This window comes from Perna viridis, chromosome 6 (assembly GCF_037379345.1).
Source record: "Perna viridis isolate PV_CMFRI_1.1 ecotype Kerala chromosome 6, ASM3737934v1, whole genome shotgun sequence".
NCBI classification, from domain to species: Eukaryota; Metazoa; Mollusca; class Bivalvia; order Mytilida; family Mytilidae; genus Perna; species Perna viridis.
This window is the reverse complement of record NC_142450.1, coordinates 31,145,018-31,163,785: the sequence shown is the minus strand read 5'-3', so window position 1 is coordinate 31,163,785 and position 18,768 is coordinate 31,145,018. Positions and strand designations below refer to the sequence as shown.

At 31.6% G+C, this 18,768-nt stretch overlaps 1 protein-coding gene across 2 annotated transcripts; it reads right to left on the bottom strand.

Moving 5' to 3' along the window:
• Positions 1–10,186: 10,186 nt before the first annotated feature.
• On the bottom strand, positions 10,187–17,687 carry LOC148614536 (uncharacterized). 2 transcript variants are annotated; one of them, XM_088588685.1, is made up of 5 exons: positions 17,454–17,687; positions 14,789–15,000; positions 12,427–13,572; positions 11,780–12,064; positions 10,187–10,413 (listed from the first exon to the last, which is right to left on the bottom strand). In XM_088588685.1, exons 2-5 carry the CDS (start codon positions 14,985–14,987, stop codon positions 10,202–10,204), a joined length of 1,842 nt encoding a protein of 613 aa, XP_088444811.1. In that variant the 5' UTR covers positions 14,988–15,000; positions 17,454–17,687; the 3' UTR covers positions 10,187–10,201. The 2 variants fall into 2 exon arrangements, with proteins under 2 accessions (XP_088444811.1, XP_088444812.1); XM_088588686.1 differs by lacking the exon at positions 11,780–12,064 and having other exon boundaries at positions 17,454–17,683.
• Positions 17,688–18,768: the final 1,081 nt, after the last annotated feature.

Here is an 18,768-nt window from a genome sequence, read left to right as displayed (position 1 = left end):
TTCATTTTCAATCTTTTGATTATTTAGCCAGCCAGTAGGTTTGTTATGGGGATTTGGTTTACGCCTTGAGAACCCTCCAACAAAATATACTGACTCTACAAATAATCATAATTGATTGACTGATTGTTGTGGTTTAACGGCCGAGCAGCAATATTGCAGCTATATTCAGGCGATCAAACAATCATGGACAGTCGCCTGACACAGTTTTTAAGTTTGTGGTATGTTGTTCAAAAATCTGTTACGGAAAGAGGAAAAATCTATCCCAAACAAAATGTACGGCTTTTTTGGTACAGAAAATCCTTTCTGAATAAATAATAACATTTACATGACGTACGTTGTTAATTTTTTTTATCTGATATCATTGACTTATTTCGTTATTTCGTTTTGTAATTATGTAATGTATGAAAATCTGAAAAGAAACTATCCATTAGTATATACACAAAGTTGCATACTATTTATTCATTTAACGCTGTACTATAACAAAAAGCTCAGTCAGTGTCGGAGTCGTCATATCATTTTTGTTCCATTAACTGTATGAAGGAATGCTTAGAAATTCATAATACAAGGTAACCTTTTACAACATTATACCTTGTTACATACAAGTATTGATATGATATGCTATTTATATGTTCGAATGATATGAAAATAATTGGTAATTTCAATGCAGCTTAAACATGTGTTGAACTACATCATATATATTTTTTGCAAATATTTGCCTAGATACATTTGTATAAAATACGGCAGAATTCATGAAGTTTCTTTATAAGTCTATATAATGCAATTTATAATCATTCATCCCAATCTGTCTGCTCATAGGAGATAATTCACTTCTAAAATCCAACAGTTTCTATTGAATTTTAGTGTCATTTACTGAGTTATTTCCCATAGTTTTGATTTTCTAGAGTGTTTTCTATATAAATTTTATCTCCTAAGAACACGGTTTCTATGAAAAGCCACATATTAACTGTTTCTGAAATATGACTATATCAACTGTGAATATATAAAGTTATTTTATTTTAACATCACAATGAACAAGCATCAATGATTGTGTTATAGTGTTATAACATAGGAAAAGGTGCGATTCAAGGTCGTTTGCTGTGCAATATTCATATATTAAATTCATATGCTAGTTTTTGTCATTTTTCTTTTTGTCAATATATGTCTGCTAAGACGACTTTTTTTTATATTTATTTGTTTTTATTTGGTGGCTTAACAATACGTAGAAGGGGAGAAAAAGTTGTTTGTGCGTTTCTAATTCACTAGGCTACGTTCATATTTCAGATAAAAACAGATTATATGTTTTCATTAAACAAATATGATCACTTTTTCTGCACATATCCTGGTTTTATGTTTTTGTGCCACAGACTTGAATTATTTAGTGAAATATGTATTTTGCATAAGCAAAAATACAAAGTAGTTTTATACGCATCGTGTTCCTTCCCTAAATAAAAAGTTACGTTTTCTTATGGATATGAAACTAATTTTTTATTAGTACTTATTAAAAATAATAAAATACCTTTATATCTTTTATAAATAATATGGTGTACACGTATTTCAAAGAGCACCGTATACGAATAAAATTTATAGGAAGATCGAGATAAACACAAAATGCATACAAGAAGTATCCAGCCCCCAGAATATCGAAATAGGATGCCAATTCCAGAATCGAGAGGTTTTATCATGCGCAATTCAAGGTGTGAAGCCACAGATTTAAGGGATTCTGGTTCAAAGAATAATGTCATCTGAACGTGGAAGCATTTGATAAGGTAAAATATAAGCATGTTGTAGAGAATTTTAAGTTATTGGTTTTTTTTTTGTTCACTGTCTGGAGATGTAGTGTCAGCCACTGCCCGTGGTATTGCGTTTACTATTCTTGGTTGGTTATAATCCCTAAAGCTATTTTTACGTCGGACACATATCTCTTTAGAAATCATTTTTATATATCACTATTTTTTTGTCATGAATTTGATTTCTACATTCGCTAGTTGTAATGATCGCTTAAGGGCCCATTTAACAACTAAACTGGTTCTTTTGCAACCAGTAGATATTACATGTGATTTTGATTTTTCTAAAATATCTAAGGTATACTGTAAAGCCCAATTCGCTGAACCGAAATATATGTTGCAGGAACAAGTCGAAAATATACCACCAAGTGAGGGTTTTTTTAATTGAATGTTCCTAGACTGCATTTAGCTTTGCACACAGTCTGGTTGGGTTTTTGTCAATTTGTTTCCACTTTCTTCTTTGTTATACACATTAGTACGTTATTAACCGTGTTATAGAAACTAAAGTAATGTAAATAAGAAGGTATAATCATATTGTAAATACACGAAACAATATGTCAATGAAATAAAAAAAAACAACAAATTGACGTCTTTGCCAAAATTAGTAAAAACATACGTTTCTTTAAAATGTAACATAACGTTGTAATTGAATATTTATATTATGTAAGATGAAAATATTAGTTTTGGTCTGCGACAACAAACAAACACCCATTGTTCAAACGAATAAAACAAATGAAAATTGCCTTGCTTTGTTTGCTACGCAGCACTGATACTTTGCAAAACAGGCAAATTATTTAACTTTACCCTTTTAAGGGTATGCAAAACTCATTTAGTTGGAACGTGTCAATTTTTTACCTATGAAATGAAATAAAATATAATTTTATACACAGAAAAGAATGATAAACACTTATTGTTTTTAAACAAATGCAGGAACATTTCATATAAGGAGAATGGATATGGTGAACATGTCATAGAGACAACAGCCCAACTGTGATGAAAATGTCAGCTCAAGGCCACCCACGATCTTCAATGAACGACGAGGGAAACCCTCACACCACAGTGTAGGCTGCAGCTGGTCCAAAAATTAAAAACAAAAATAAACACAGGAACTCATGTTTACTCAAATGTGTTGAATTTAAAACGGAACGGATCGAAATATGATAAACAATGGTTTATATGGCGAATTAAAAAATCGTGAAAACTAAACCTGGTATAAATATTTTAATTTCAATAATTTAAAATGAGTGAAGTTTTATTTGAGTGTTAATTGTTTTGATCATATTATGTTGATTAATTTGATTATATAATATCAAAATATGGAACATATGTTATGATATAGTCATGTTTACAATTGATTGAAAGGACCCACACTTTGTATAAAAGGACACCGTTTTGGATGTTTGGGAGGCTAAGGTACATACTTTTACTTTGGTCAGAATGCAGTTCAGTCTAGCGGTTTCAGCAGTCTTCCTTATAGTTGGATTGTCAACACAGTCCACACATTCTTTAGGTATGTAAAACATTTCATTATAACTTGTTAAATCCTATGATCAATTAAAACTTAAATATAACAATACAAAATATATACATTAAATTAACAAATGTTTATAAAACAACATTTGTATTTATGAACATATTTAATACTTATTCATTAGCATTTTCTTTTAAAAAATAAAAGATGAATAAATATGTTTCTGAAAGAGAAACGCAACATCCATAATTTTTTCCAAATAATAATTAACTCAAAACTTCGAACACATGATAATTTTTAAAATATAAATCTTCGATAATTTAAATTTAGGTTTTCATAGTGGCCGCTGACCACCATTGACTTTTAAAGGTCAGCATGTTTAACGCTACATCAATAAGGGGTATGGAAATAAGTAGAGCATTTGCACGTGGAAATCGTGGCTTATCTTTCAATGAGCTTCAACGGTATAAAAGACACCTTACCGTTTGATTGATTGCAGTCTTTAAATCGTTTTTCGTTTCCTTGATATAATTTGTCAAAACTAGACACTATTACCTAGATAATCGTCATTGGTCGACAAAGAATGGTCACCAAACTGTATAATGTTCGCAAGATCGCGATTTCCAAACAAAACTTACAAACAAAACCCTCCATACAAGAAGTCACGATGACTTAAGTTGCAAATCAACAAACTTAAAATATGGATTAGAATGCAACTTATGTGGTTTAGTATATGTCGGAGAAACGCAAGAACGATTAAATTAAAGAATGTGCGGTCATCGTTCGGGAATTAACACCACCAAATTCCCGACAGTTTAGCAACACTTTAATCAACAAGATCATTCAATCCTCTCTATGAAAGTTCGTTTCATTAACAGTTATAGCAAATACAATTTTCATAAGCCACCACAATTATTTACTTCGTCTGATAAGGTGTGTTCATAGCCTATTTTACATTTTAAACAAAAGACGTTTTTGGTAAAAGCTAAGCTTCTAGGTGCGCTTGGACAATACTTGTAATATCTGGTGAAGTTTGGGTTTTCATTTGACTCAATGAAGAAAAAATGGGCATTAATTCAGACTAAAAACGTTTTAATAATGCAACCGTTCTGTTTGAGCAACCAAAATGCATTGACAGTATATTTATTGATGATATGCGGCCAGTGACAGTATATAATACTCTGGATCCGCCTACTTTCCTACCCTTGCATGAACTACCTACTAGTAGCGTCACCATCGGGTCACTAGTGGGGAAGGCATGTAATTAACACGTCGTATAAAAATTAAATTTGATTTATAAATGATTAGTATTGCAGTTTAAAAGAAAATAACTGTATGTTGACTTGAAATAAAAACAATATACGGATGAGGCTTATAATCGGTGTAAAACGCGAGAGTCGCCGAGCGTTTTTTTTTCCGATTCGTACCGACATCGTTTTTATTTCAATTCAACACACTGTTTTTGTCTATATAGATCGGTTGACGCTCGATATGTTTGATAGTCATTAACAACTGAGTTCACTCTTTTTTTTAGTTTTCTCTGCTATACGTTTTTTTTTGCAGTCGCAGTATTGCCATTTCTTCTGGACAGTATCTCGTTCAAGGTCACGGTCGTGTTCGAAAAAATAAACAAAATATAGAAATAAAAGAAACCGTAAAACAATAATTAAAATTAACACCTAACTAAGAATTCCTTAAGTCTGTTTGAAACTGCAGATGCTAAACCCTGAAGTAATATCGAAATTAGGTACCTTTTTTACAAACTTGTGCATATTAGGTAACCTTCATAAACAGTCTCGTTAAAATGTGTATACGATTAAATGTGTGAAACCATAAATAGCATTTTTCACAGGTCATACAGTAATAACCTTCCTCAACTTCCTACATATTGTGTCCAAGTTTGCATCTGCATAAAGAGAATTCAACTGTACGAGCTCTAAACGTGGCGAAATGACAATGGATTATCCTGCTGAAGGCTTGTAAGAATCCGACAAGACAATCTATACATTTTAACTGTTTTAACTCTGGATTAGAGGAGTAACTCACTGACTCCAAGCACGAGCAACTGAAAGGCAACACAGAAAACTAGGTTTCAAATGATTGGTATACTATCGCGTTTCCTACTATCGCATCGCTTATGACCTTGACTTCTAACCTTATGTATTTGTACTGTTGCATACGCATAACTGACCACTCTAAAAATGTAACGCTTAAAATAGACCTTTAAATTAATGATACATCTAATTGTGAATAAAAATGTAATTGAAGGTATTCGGAATATTTCCGTCCCCTGCCGTGACATTTTCTCTCCTAGATATAAACTGGTTATCTTAAGAAACTAATCATGTATCGGAAAACCTTATTATATATGTATTCCCCCTTAAAGATCGGTTTTAGTTCAATTTTTGATTTTGTATTGTTCTATTTCTTGGTCTAGCCCCCTGCGGATTATCAATCCCTATCTATCAGGCTTTCACGGTGGTTCTCAAGACCGAAAGGAGTAGACTCAATGGAATTGGTGCTGTAATAAAGTTTGACCAAGTCATATTAAACAGAGGAAATGGATATCGAAAGAGCACAGGAACGTTCACCGCAAGGTACTCTGGACTGTATCAGTTTTCGGTATCAGTTATGTCTGATGATGGCAAAGATCTCAATGTAAGGTTGTATCAGAACAATAGAATTATTTTGAGCCTATACGGCCTTTCTCAACATGGCTCATCAGAATCTGCTGTTGTAGTTTTGTGGATGAAAAAAGGCGATTGTGTCAACGTAAGGAACAAAAAAAATGGAATTTCGTATGCCCATGGAAATACTTACTCATATATGTCTGGATTTTACATTGGCAAATAGATCGAAATAAATCGTAACATTATATTATTATTATAATTCTAGATGTTGTTAGTTAATGTTAATGAAATTATGACATTCAAATATTTTGGTATATTTCGATTTGTCCTAATTCCAGAAATAAATTACGAAATAACGATGTTACAAAAATGTTTCTTACGTTAAATACACACACAGCAACAAAAAAGACACAAGGAAACAGAATAAAAAACAAACAAATAAATAAATAAAAACATCATATATAAAATAAACAAAATAAACTACTCTTTCATTCTATTGAGGAGTAGAAAACTTTATTCAAGCATAAAATGATATTTTGAACAAATGATATATATGAATTTAATGAGTCTTTGGCCTTGTTTTCTGTTCTATGATTAACTGATAAGACTGTCTTGTTTAATAAAATTAATAGAATTAATTTCCATAATCTTTGATATTTTGATTTTTAACAGAAATATAACTATCGATGTTTATATTTTAAAACATGTATGCTCTGAAACTGACCCTTAGTGTTCGGTAATTATGCTGTTATCCTTATATAACAAAATTGTCTTGAATATAATTTCAGATTGTATGTGTCTGCAACAATGTACAAAATAAAAACAAAACTGACAGACAACATAAATAAAAAAAACAAATCACATGATGAAATCTATAAGCAAAATATATTAACTTATTAAAGACTCTTTTTACTGTTACTTCATATGTAAATAGAATTAGAAGACAAATTTATACAATTGTTGGCAGCAATACCTATTAACCAGGTTGTGAACTGCCATTAATTCATCCGTGAATTAGTATTTTATGGGCTCACAAATTGTCTACAAAAGACACATTTTGAAGTAATTACTTTTCAGTTAAAAAAAAGTACAAATTAGCTCCGATATTGATAGTTTCTTCTATCAAGTTACTCTGCTGTTAAGTATTTCAACTATCAGTTATGTATTACTACCTCTACGCTAGGTTACATCTGTTATTTTGAATTAATTGATTATACTGCAAGTATGTCAAGTTTAATTTCTTTTGCAACCTGTGTAAAACATATATACCAAAAATGTATATGTGTTCAGATAAATAAGTACGTAAGTGTGAGTGACTAGGAATCAGGTATTAGGTGAAACATGGTATGTAAAACACACCATTTTGAAAATTGAATTTGACCATCAGAATCAAGGAAAAAATACCAGATTTTCCATATCATTTTGATCAACTGAGTTTTAATTTCATTAAAATGCACAGTTTAAGGGCTAATAACTCTGTAAAAAAAACTCTTTTTTTCTAACATTCTGTTGAAAAATTTCTGAGCAAATTCAGCGTTGCAGAGATCCAACAATGGTCAAATAAAGAAAGCATCATTGGGTGACATTATTTCGCAGATCGATGGAGTTTTGACATGCTTTTGTCAATTTCGTCCGATTCTTCCAGAGACTTACACTTACGCTGCCAATACTTAATACAAGCAAAGATGCATAGCACTATCATCTACAGATCACTTTTAGATAACTTAGGTTCTCGCCTATTTTGTTATTAACTTCAATATCAAAAACATTATGCATTAGTGTTACTCTAAGAAAAATGAAACACCTAGATATAACTATGTTTTATTTGGCAGAAATCCTCACAAAAAACATGAAATAAAAAACCAATTTCAAATTATCTTCAGATACCGAGGAAGATGTTGTCAAAACGTTGGATTTTTGTCATCGACAATATATTTGTCCAGTGTGATGGACGTGTTTTCCAACAGACAGTTGGCCTTTTGCGTCTTTATTCTTGCTGACATATTGCTTCGCTTTTATGGGGATGACTTTAAAGCAGATCTTATTCAAAAGAAGGAACACCGATTAGCCTGATTCCTTTGATTTTAGTTTCAGCTATTGAAATGAAGTTTTATCTTCAATCGTATCAGGGGATTTATACATATCATATTCGCCCAAAGAACTTGAAATAAAAGAGACTACAAACATTATAAAAGTCGGTCTTACAGTTTGATTTTTAGAGATCGATGGAAAATATCCGTAAGTAAATTATACGACAAACACGATAAATTCTTCTACCGTCACATTTCCGTCCATCTGTGGCAACATCCCTTCAGTACTTTCCTATGGAGTTGTCATATCACATCTCATATGTTCCAAAAGGACTTTCACTCCGTGCCAGTTTTCTTACAATTAGGCCTCTTTAACAGGGTCATGTTGTCACGTTGCTACAATAAATCGTGGATCGTTAGATGTATTCATTTGCTTACCATGTCGTGGTTTTCTTACCTCTTTCATAGACGTGATATTTAATGCGACTCAGAGAATGTTTCTCAAAAAACAGCGGGAGTTTACCCCAAAGGTCTAACCGGCGCACCTGATCCCGGTTTTTAGTTCAGCCCGGGTTGCATGTGCGTTTTATTTTTCTTATTTCATGTCCTTTTTTGTGTGGATGTAATTTCATGCGGGTGAACACGAGAATTAAAACGAATTTAAATTCTCCCAGGATATTTCATTTTACTGTAATCATGTATGGTTTTCCCATCAAGTTTTTCGGTCTTTTTTGTCTCATGAGTACACGTATTTGTGCCCGAAATCAATCTGCACAACGACGTTCTGTTGAGAAATTTTTAAGGGGCATCAATATAGTTGTTTTTCCATATGTGGAATAAATTACTTCGCAGCGGCGTTTTAGTATGGCTATCCACTTTGTTAATGCTTATTTCCTGTTTACAGATATTTACATTATTTAATAAGAGCCTTCATTGAGTCTCTGTCATTTTGTTCTCGTTATCTGGTTATAACCAAGAGAAGTCTATTTTCCTTGTCTAGTCGTTATAACTAATATAACGGTTAATATTTAGTATTACCGTTCGAATTTTTTTTTTATATTTTTTTTTGCGCTGAAGTTGAACGCAATTTAAACATTTGACCTTTTAACATTATATATTACTCTACCCCACGATTAATTGATAAAAAAAACATCTTAATGAAATAAACCCCATACAACAGCGATGGCAATTCTTACAAATTTGTCATTTTAAGTTTCAATTCCATATATTTCACCAACATTGAACAAAACGACAAAATCTTCTATACTGAGAAAGAGGTAATCAGTATGTTAATGTTTCGCTTTGCCATTATATTTGTCACTTTTGAAGGGACAAATTATTGGCGTTGGAATGGACACTAATTGTGTCCATTTCCGAAAACGAGATGATTCTTATTTGTATGATTCGGAGTTTCCTCGAAATATTGTGAAAGACAAGAAGGTGACAGTAGGCATATCAGCATAAATATATACGATGAACAATTTAATATTTTCAAACTTTTAAGGACCCTTTCATGTGCAATGTTCCAGCATGTAATGTTTATATTTCTAATTTGTTAAGGTATGACAAAGCTTCTTTTTTGATTTCGCATTGAGACACCGTTGCCTGAGAGACAGGCTTTTGAAAAAAAAAATGTCACATACGCTGAATGATAATAATGATAAAAAATGTTTGTCATTTTTTTTATAAAAAATATCCTTGTTACAAAATAATGATATTAGTTTTAACCATAGAAGCGGTAAAATCAAAGAATGTTGCACCATTTACTCTAAGCTTAAAGATGGCCTCTATAAATTAGGCAGGTTTATTATTTAAATTCACGAAAACGAGAAACAAATGTGTATGACTGCATTATAGATTTCAATTTATAGTATAGGTCAATAAGTCAATTTCTTGTCCTTGAAGGATGAAAATGGGTATAGTGAATATGTTAATGAGACAACAAGCACACAGGGATGAAAACATGTCAGCTCAAAACCAACCATAAATTTTCAATGAGCGACGAGGAAACCCTAACACCACAGGATAAGCTGCAGCTGACCATAAAACATTATACGCTGGTACAACTAAATACGCATCTGTGCATCATTTCTGTATTTACTTCTTAAATACTGACACACCCAAATGATTTTTATAACTAGATAGAGAGAAGTGATTTCTGCAGTTTAAAGGTTTTCATAGTGAGTAAAAACCGGGCACCAACCTGAAAAAACCTCTAAATGAAAATGCATATCAATTATCTTTCAAAACGAGAATATTTCAAGTCGTCCATCTAATTTTTGAATTTTAATTATACATCCCATTAACAAGATAGTCAATTCTAGAATAATGCCTTCTCTGCCAGCTGTCAAAACATCTTTTGCCAATTAGAACTAAGACAGCAAAGAAAAATAAAATTCCGAACGACAGAGCTGCAATTAGGGCGGCCGAAAGCACATTGGATTCCTCGCGTTCTTCTTTCAGTTGATGAGTATCAGCAAATGTTATATTCTTGTCACCTACAACGTAAATACAGTAGTATATGAAATCTTGCTCTCTCGGAAAATGTTTAATTCTGCCCAAAAATACTACAATAAAACTTCATTGAAAAGCAATTTTTTTTGCTGTGTACGAAAAAAGTGTACTTATTTACCAAGTATCAATATTTGGCATTGGCTAGTCTTGGTCTTTCTTATTTCATTTTGTATGTTTTGGTATTGGCTGGTATTTGTCTTTCAACTGTCATTTAATATGTTTCACTTAACAATCAAATGTCTATAATTTCATGATACAGACTTGTATCCTGCTGATGTTATTTCTAGTTAATGAAACTTGATAAATAAAAAAAGAATTGATATGTGTCGAGTTGGAACCTAGTACTACTTGTTTCGGAATGCGGTATAAATGATTCGGTTATAATTTTTTTTATTTTTCCTGGAAATTGGATTTATAAATTGTAGAAAATCATTTCTTCCGCATACTTTATATTATTGTTAGCTTCTAAGCAGCGAGCTTCGAATTAATAAGGTAAAGCTAGATAAGCCTCTGTAATTCTATTAACTAAAAAAATATTGTCTAAAATAATATTGTATATTTCGAACTACTTTCATAATGAATTAAAAATTTAGTATTAACTCAAATGAATCGATTTTAGGAAAATTTACAAAGTTCACCATGATCAGGTCCGTAAGGGCAAAGAACTGAATTATGCAATAATATGGCCCAATGTTCTAATTGAACTATGACCTGAATCAGACGACAGTCACTAAATCCCATACAATACTTAGATATTGACCAAAAAAAAATGATATATATTATGATTGTTATTTTGTAAAGTGAAAAAATAAAGACAATTTAGTTTTGATATTATTTAGTCATAACATCATTTTAGAAATCAGAGGATAATTGAACCACAGATGATTCCCGACATTTAACCCTTATTTGCCGTTTTGGGTGGTTCCGTATACTATAGTAGCCAGATAAACTATATGTTTCGAGCTCCCACCAAACATTTCATTAAAACATGCACAATGACCTATGTGGGTGTTATGGTTGTTACACAAAGAAAATCCACAAAAGTTAGAAAAGAGTAACAAAGGGCACTAACATTCTAACAGAAACAAATAAATGTAATCAGGGACCAGACATGGTAAACAGACAAACACAGCAACTCGTGATCGGACTCCACTAAAAACTTGGACCATGAACTAGGTGCACCAGTAGGATAAGCAGTACCTAATATAAAAGCGAAATAAAATACGGAGTACATGCATTAAATAAGAGTAAAATGAAAGAAAAAAAGTATAACGTGAATAAGCCGGAGTTCCTAATATCTCCAAAGTTTGGATAATGCTAAACTACATTGGGGTACCTACAAAAAATTACCGAAATAAATAGTATTGTTTTCAACTCTAATTTTATCATCGTAAAACATTTCTTTTCTAACTGGTTTAAGTGCATCAAGCTCCGTTTTAGTATGGATACTCCTATTTTGTTGTGCAGCAACAATAAAAGACTCATTCGGATGGTTTTGATTGATCTTGTTTGCTATTTTTGACGACGATGTAACAAGAACTGTGTCCTCTTTAAAATCAGAGTCATTGAAAAACAAATCTGTGGGTATGGTATAATTAGGAAGCGAGATCAGAGGTGCATTGGAATCTTCATTTTCTGAAAAGAAAATGATATTCACAATTCACTGACCTGGTATAACACCATAACTGTTGAAATTATTAGATTTATATTTTTAAAAAAAATATCTATAAAATACATGGCACTCCAAACATTTCAGTTGCAACAGTGAACTAATAAAATGAATAAGTGAATCGACCTTAGCAATAACTTGTTTCCAACCCAAAGTAACAAAATAAAGGGATAAAAAGATGAGGAATATAGTTTAAACTCTTTTAAATACACAGAAACAAACGAAGCAATCAAACGGAACATAACAGCTGAAATTTAGGAACTACGCCACCAAATTCAAGGATCTTAAGCCACCAAAAATATTACCAACTAGTGTTGTGTGAACTTACCTGTTTTAACGGGGAGATAACTTATTTCCGTAGTACTGGAATTGTTTTGTGTCTTCCCTTTCTGTTCCGCTGTTGTTGTTTGGGGTTTTGTCGTTATATAATCTATAGTAGGACTCGTAAGATTTACTTTCGAAGTGGTGCTTGTTGCTGGTATTAAGACATGTGAAGAGCTGGTTGAATTGACTATTTCCACTTCAGTAGATGTGGTTACCCCTTCAGATGAATGTAAAGTCACAGGCAAATTAGTATTTTTCTGCAAATCTGATGATGTCTTCGTTTCTTTTACTGTTGAATTTTGAGAGCTATCCAACGGAGGTGTAATTTGTAACATTGTAATGTTCGGAACAACCAGTTGTGTAGTGTTCTCTACAGACTTTGATATCGGATTTGTTTCATTTACAAAACTTTGCTCTGTTATAGATTTATTTTCATTATTCGTTGTTACTGTTGGCTTTGGAAAGGTTGACGTCTTTGTTGTAATTGTTGTATTATTTTGTTCGTTGCCGGTTGAACTGATAGGTTCGAATAGTGTCGTTGATGATTTGTTTTCAGATTCAGAATGAATAGTTGATGACTTTGCTTGCGTAGAGGAGGAATTGGTTAAATCTACTGGCGATGTTAATGACTTATGTATGGTAGTAGTTCGTTGTGATGAAGGTGACGAGAGTGGTGACGAGAGTGACGACGATCCTTTGGATGTTTTTGTCGTCGTCGTCGATAATGGGTTTGATACAAAAGTAGAATTTGAGCTAAGTATTTCATTGGTTGTTGATAAATCGGTTGATGGCAGTGTATCTGTTGTTGTCGATTGACTCGGAATAGTACTCAATGTTGCCGACGAAAGCAACGTGCTTGCAGTATCAATTGGAATTCTATCCAAAACATTCATATCGACGTCTGTGTCATTGATGACATCCACTATTTTCTCCGATATAACCTCTTTGTTTTCCGATGGAGCATCAGTAGCATCAACTTCCGGATTTAAAGTTTCTTTTGTTGTTGAATTTTCCTCACGTATAATGAAAGTCTGTATATTAAAAGCATACTTGTATTCATAAGAATCTATAGATGGGCAGAAATAGAGGAAACAATTGTCTATTATTGGTGGCACAAGTGTTTGGTTGAAAGATAGGATATTACATTTATCTGAAAAACATAAAAAAAACGTTCATATTTCAAATGTTATTTGTTGAAAGTTTATTTTCTAGTTTGCGGTGTTAAATCATAGAGCAGTTTCTTTTGTGTAAAAATTGAAAATTTAAAGCGATACTTTCTGATTTACAATGCCTTGTCAGTTCTTTTCGTTTAGGTAGTTGATTTGCGGAATATGGTCAATCAAGTAAATGTAATAAGGTAAGATGAAGACTATTAAGTACAACGGTGAAACGTCCTTTTTTCAAACCGATTATCATCTAGGTTTGGGGATACTATCAACAACTAATCAAGTCATTTTGACAAAAAAAAAACAAAACAAAACAAAACAAAATAAAAAAAAAAATTAAAAACACAAAACAAAAACAAAACAAAACAAAACAAAAACAAACAACAACAAAAATAAAATGTTTTGGATAGAAGTATGCATCGGTACAACATTTTAATATTAACAAAAGTATTAACAATATCAAAAACTTATGACAAAAATAGTAAGAGAAAAACAAAACAAAACCGAAATAGTAACATATAAAACACTGTAAACGTTTTAACTTTCGTAATTGCTAATTTTCGCGGATTCTATCGAGTGAACATATTGCGGTTTTAAAGAAAGATTGGCGTTATACAGTGATTACAATTGATATCGCGGATACTATTTTTCGCAGTTCTTTGTCCACGGCGAAAACAGCGAAAAAAGTTTACTGCAAAATTGTGTACGTTTACAGTAAACACTTCCTACATAAATAAATTTAATTACGTTTATAAAAGTACACAAAAGCGAACACTACGTTAAGGCAGAAAAAAAAGAACTCACGAAAATGTTTCGCATGACAATATTAACTACTTGTTTATCAAATCGTGGTTCATCTTGCTTTATCCAGGTTTAAACTATTTTATGAATATTGAACGGTAACATTCTTTTAATTGATAACTTTACATTGGTTAGTAAGATATTTTTATTAGTCAAGCATTGCGTATAAATTCAAAATAAATAAATAAAAAAAAACAAAAACAAAAACAAATTTTGAACATGTATTCGTTTGTGAAATTCATATATAGTCATATAGTGAGACTTGTGTTAATCTGAAACCGATATTTTCTAGAGAAGATATTATTTGAAACTTCATGGAACACTTTGAGAACTCATAAGATAAAATTTTAAATACTACTACTTCTATTCTGGCAATGCATTAAACATAATAATACTTACCGGTATTACAGCATTTAAAAATACACGCTTCACGAGATACCTCGTGATCGGATGTGAGAAATACGGAATATGGATTATCTTTTACAGAAAACATACGGTCCTCACGCGGTGGGTCATAATGAGTTTTCCCTCTACAGTGATCACATCTTACTACCATGCTCATATAGTATACATACAGTAAAATAATTGTAAATTTCATTTTTCGTCTCTTCCTGAAAGATATAAAAATGTCAAGACTGTACCATGCACAGATTCCAGTACTATAGTATATCTATTTAATAATTGCAGCCTCGACAGTTATTCCTGTAAAAAAATAATTTTCAAACACAAATAAACGAACAAATCAAGACGAGGCATTGCAGATGCTGGTTCATGCTTCGTTATTGGTTATGTTGGGGTTATGTTTTAATCATTTGTCTGTAAGCCTTCTCTCGTTCATTGGTATACTCGTTTTCTTTACTTTGTTTCAACCTTTTTATCAGTCAGCGTGGAAGCACAATAACAATATTTTTTTTTTTTGACAAAATTACTTAGACAATACACGACATTGTGAGGTATTAATATAACGAAAAGCTATCGTATTGGTTAAATCTTTTTAAGTGCTTATGCAGTAGCAGTACATAATTTAATCGACTTGTTTTGTTTTTCTTTCTTTTCTTTTTTATATATGTTTATTCTTCTTCGTTGTAGCTAGTAAAAGAGCAATCAAGGAAACCAAGGTTAAACGGCAATCAAAAGAATGTAATCCAGGGACAAAGACCAGACATGAAAAACAGACATACACAACAAAGAACATAAAGTAACTAAAATCATACATACAAAGTAACAAAAGCAAATTAACAACTAAAGTAAAGTGCATGCATTTAGTTGCCTTAATCAATTAGAGTTCTCTCTCTTTGTATATGTTATTAGTGTGTTCGTAATTGTATCTATTTGAAATTGTTTTTTTTCTGATTTTGTTAATTTTCTTTATTGAAGAATTTGTATTTTGCATGTAAGAAGGTTAATTTGCAGGTCATAATCTAGGGTGATTACTTTTAACAGGTAATTTCACATGACATTTCAATATACTTGCCATACTTGATTGTACACATTATCGAGTTTCATATCTTCGGACTCTTTCGTATTCTGTCTTGTCCGAAAATCAGGTTTGAGTTTTTAAGTCCATGAGAATTCTTGCTGAACTATATGGTTTGGTTCAGTTTATAAAGAGAAGTACTTTTTTGTAGTAATTTTGCATATTGTAACATTGGATGTATAATTTCGCAGTCCTTTCCACAATAAATAAAAGTTTAAAATTAGTGTTAAGTTATGTTAGATCATAATAGATCAAAATGATGTGACGTCTTAACTTGCAACTTTCTTTACACTAAAGATGTTTTGTAAAATCCATCACTGGACCTTTTGTATTTACCTGACTCTATGTACTTGTTTGCCCTTTGTTACTCTTTTATTATTTTAGTTACTTTCGTTAAATAGTTCTGTTGATTCTAAATTCAATTCATTCATTGAGATTTTTTTTATTTGGTATAAATTTATCATTACATTTTTTCATCATAACCATTCTGGTTTTCTTATTTTCCATTTCGCGGTGAGACGCATTTTTGATTAAATTCCTACTGTTGGCCCAGGCGGTTAGTTTATTTTATGGTTGATGTTAATCTTATAGTTCGGATATACCGTAAGTACTAGACGAAGACTTGTCCGTTTGATGACATGCAATATTGTTTTTCAGTTGTATTCTACTTGTTTAAAGTCAAGCGTGAATACTAGTGATGGTTTTGATATTAAGATATTTAAATATAATTTATCAGGGTTATTTCTTTTTTGATGGCATAATCTTATAACAGTTCTTTTGAGTAAAGTATTAAGGAGGTAGAACTAGGGTAAGGGACATAACTCACGAAATCAGTGATATGTTTGCATCATACTCAATTTCACCAACGCCTCTCAAGCTTTCGTTTGAATCAGAATAAAATGAATCCAAGTTAATTAGATACTTACATAAGATGATATAAAATGCTGAATACAAACGTTCCAACGATTTTTAAGAGTTATGTCCCTTACCCTAGGTTTACCTCTTTAAGATATTTAGATGTATTTGTTTGACATTTTGGATTTGCTTTTATAGTTATGCTTATAATTTGTAGTAAAATCAGAGATTCCTTACTCTTCCGTTGATTACTCTTTCAAGTAATGTCATGTCATATCAGATGGAGCCATACCAAATTGATAAATTAGTTTTCTGTATAAAAAGCGTACAACACAAGTCCAAACGTGTATATACAGCTCCAAATAATATTATAATACAGATTTTGTTTTGTTTACCACACCTTACGCATTAGTTGTTTACTTTATTTTCTTCTCTTAAAATGCGTCACGCCATTAAGAATATTCCGAAGTGTAAACGTATATGCAAAAAAGTATTAACCAAGGCGTCAGTCTTGCTGACGGTTAATATTTCAAACAGGAATCACGTAATGGTATCTTTTATAATAAGCACACATAACAAATACTTGTTCTTTATATAAAAAAATCTGTACTGAACGTCCAAGGGTTCGATTCGCTGTTAATAATTAATATAAATGATTTTAAAGATGATAATCAATATTTTTCCATTACATGTCACCAAATGTGTATTGCTTTACAAATTTACTAAACTTACCTTGATAACGATATGGTCTATGTTAGTGGGGGAAAACTTTCACAGAAAAACATCATTTTTTTATTCCAATACAGGAATCACGGCCATTATATTCCTAAATCTGAAGAAATTGAAATGTTAAAGTAACTAAATCGTCTTTAATTTCATCATTTTAGTATTCGTGTTAGTTATCAGCAAATCAGAAGGTATAGGACGTATTTGGCAACAGCTGGTTTAGCTGTATTCACTATTAGTAATAGAAAATATTGATCGGTCGTTTGGGTCGTATTTACTTTATCAATATGTTCCTTGCACAAGCTGGGTTATCTTTTTCTTTGATTGATATATCGACTCTGGTTTACAGGATTTAAAGCGTAATTGCATCCTGTTGCATCATTTACGTGGATCAAACTTTCCATTCAATAAGGAAAAAGAAACATTATCATCGAAATCAAGTAACCGAATTTTAAATTATCGTACTGTTTGAATACGTAGCAAAAGTGTTTTTGGACCTATCGTAAACATTTAACTCCCTGACCGCATAAGCATTATCTATTAAGAGACATCATTATGATGCTAGGCAGAATTTTTTTCTGTATAGATATTGGATTCATTTTAAAAGGTTCCCCACAAATCCACTAAAATATGAATACATAAATCTTTAAGAGTTCCCCCATTATTTTAAAGTTTCTAGTGCTTTCTATAATTATCCACACATTCCTAAACTTTCAGTAAATTACAAACATTCGTTTTTTTTAACACACGAGTTTGTAACCGCCTACGGATAATTGTTTTTGGAAACAAAATTGGTATGTGCCCAATGACTTCAATATTGTACAATTATATTATATATTATATATTATATATTATATGGTTTTCGTGGATTTGATAAATTTCCAAATTTGTTCTCAACGAAATGGAAATTTTGTATAAGTTTTTTTTGTGATTGATATGTCCAATCTATGAATTCATGAATCTACGAAATGACCATTTTCCTCTTAACCACAAAAAATGGCGCCAACGAATAAAAGTACTTTCACAAAACTACGATACATCAAAAGAGAAAGGATTTTGTGTGGATTATCATTGCGGTGTGGTAGCGATTCCATGAAATAAAAGGCATGGATAATTCAAAACCAGGAATGATTTTTTTGCCTTAAAGTATCCTTGCTAAAACTCCGGGCTTTAACATACTTACGTCTATAAAGCAACTTAATAAAACAAATTAGAATGTGTAGCCTTTTTAATGGGTGTATCACATATTACAGAATCTACACGATTCTTACAAAGACTACTACTTAACTTTTGATAGAAACAAACAGGGAAAATTTGTGTA

Excerpts from the sequence above, each read along its gene's own strand:
- LOC148614536 (XM_088588685.1), bottom strand. The coding sequence starts at position 14,987 with ATGAAATTTACAATTATTTTACTGTATGTATACTATATGAGCATGGTA. Across the intron at positions 13,573-14,788 it reads TTTTAAATGCTGTAATACCG|ATAAATGTAATATCCTATCT; the intron begins GTAAGTATTATT and ends TATGTTTTTCAG. Across the intron at positions 10,414-11,779 it reads AAACAATACTATTTATTTCG|GTGACAAGAATATAACATTT; the intron begins GTAATTTTTTGT and ends TTTACGTTGTAG.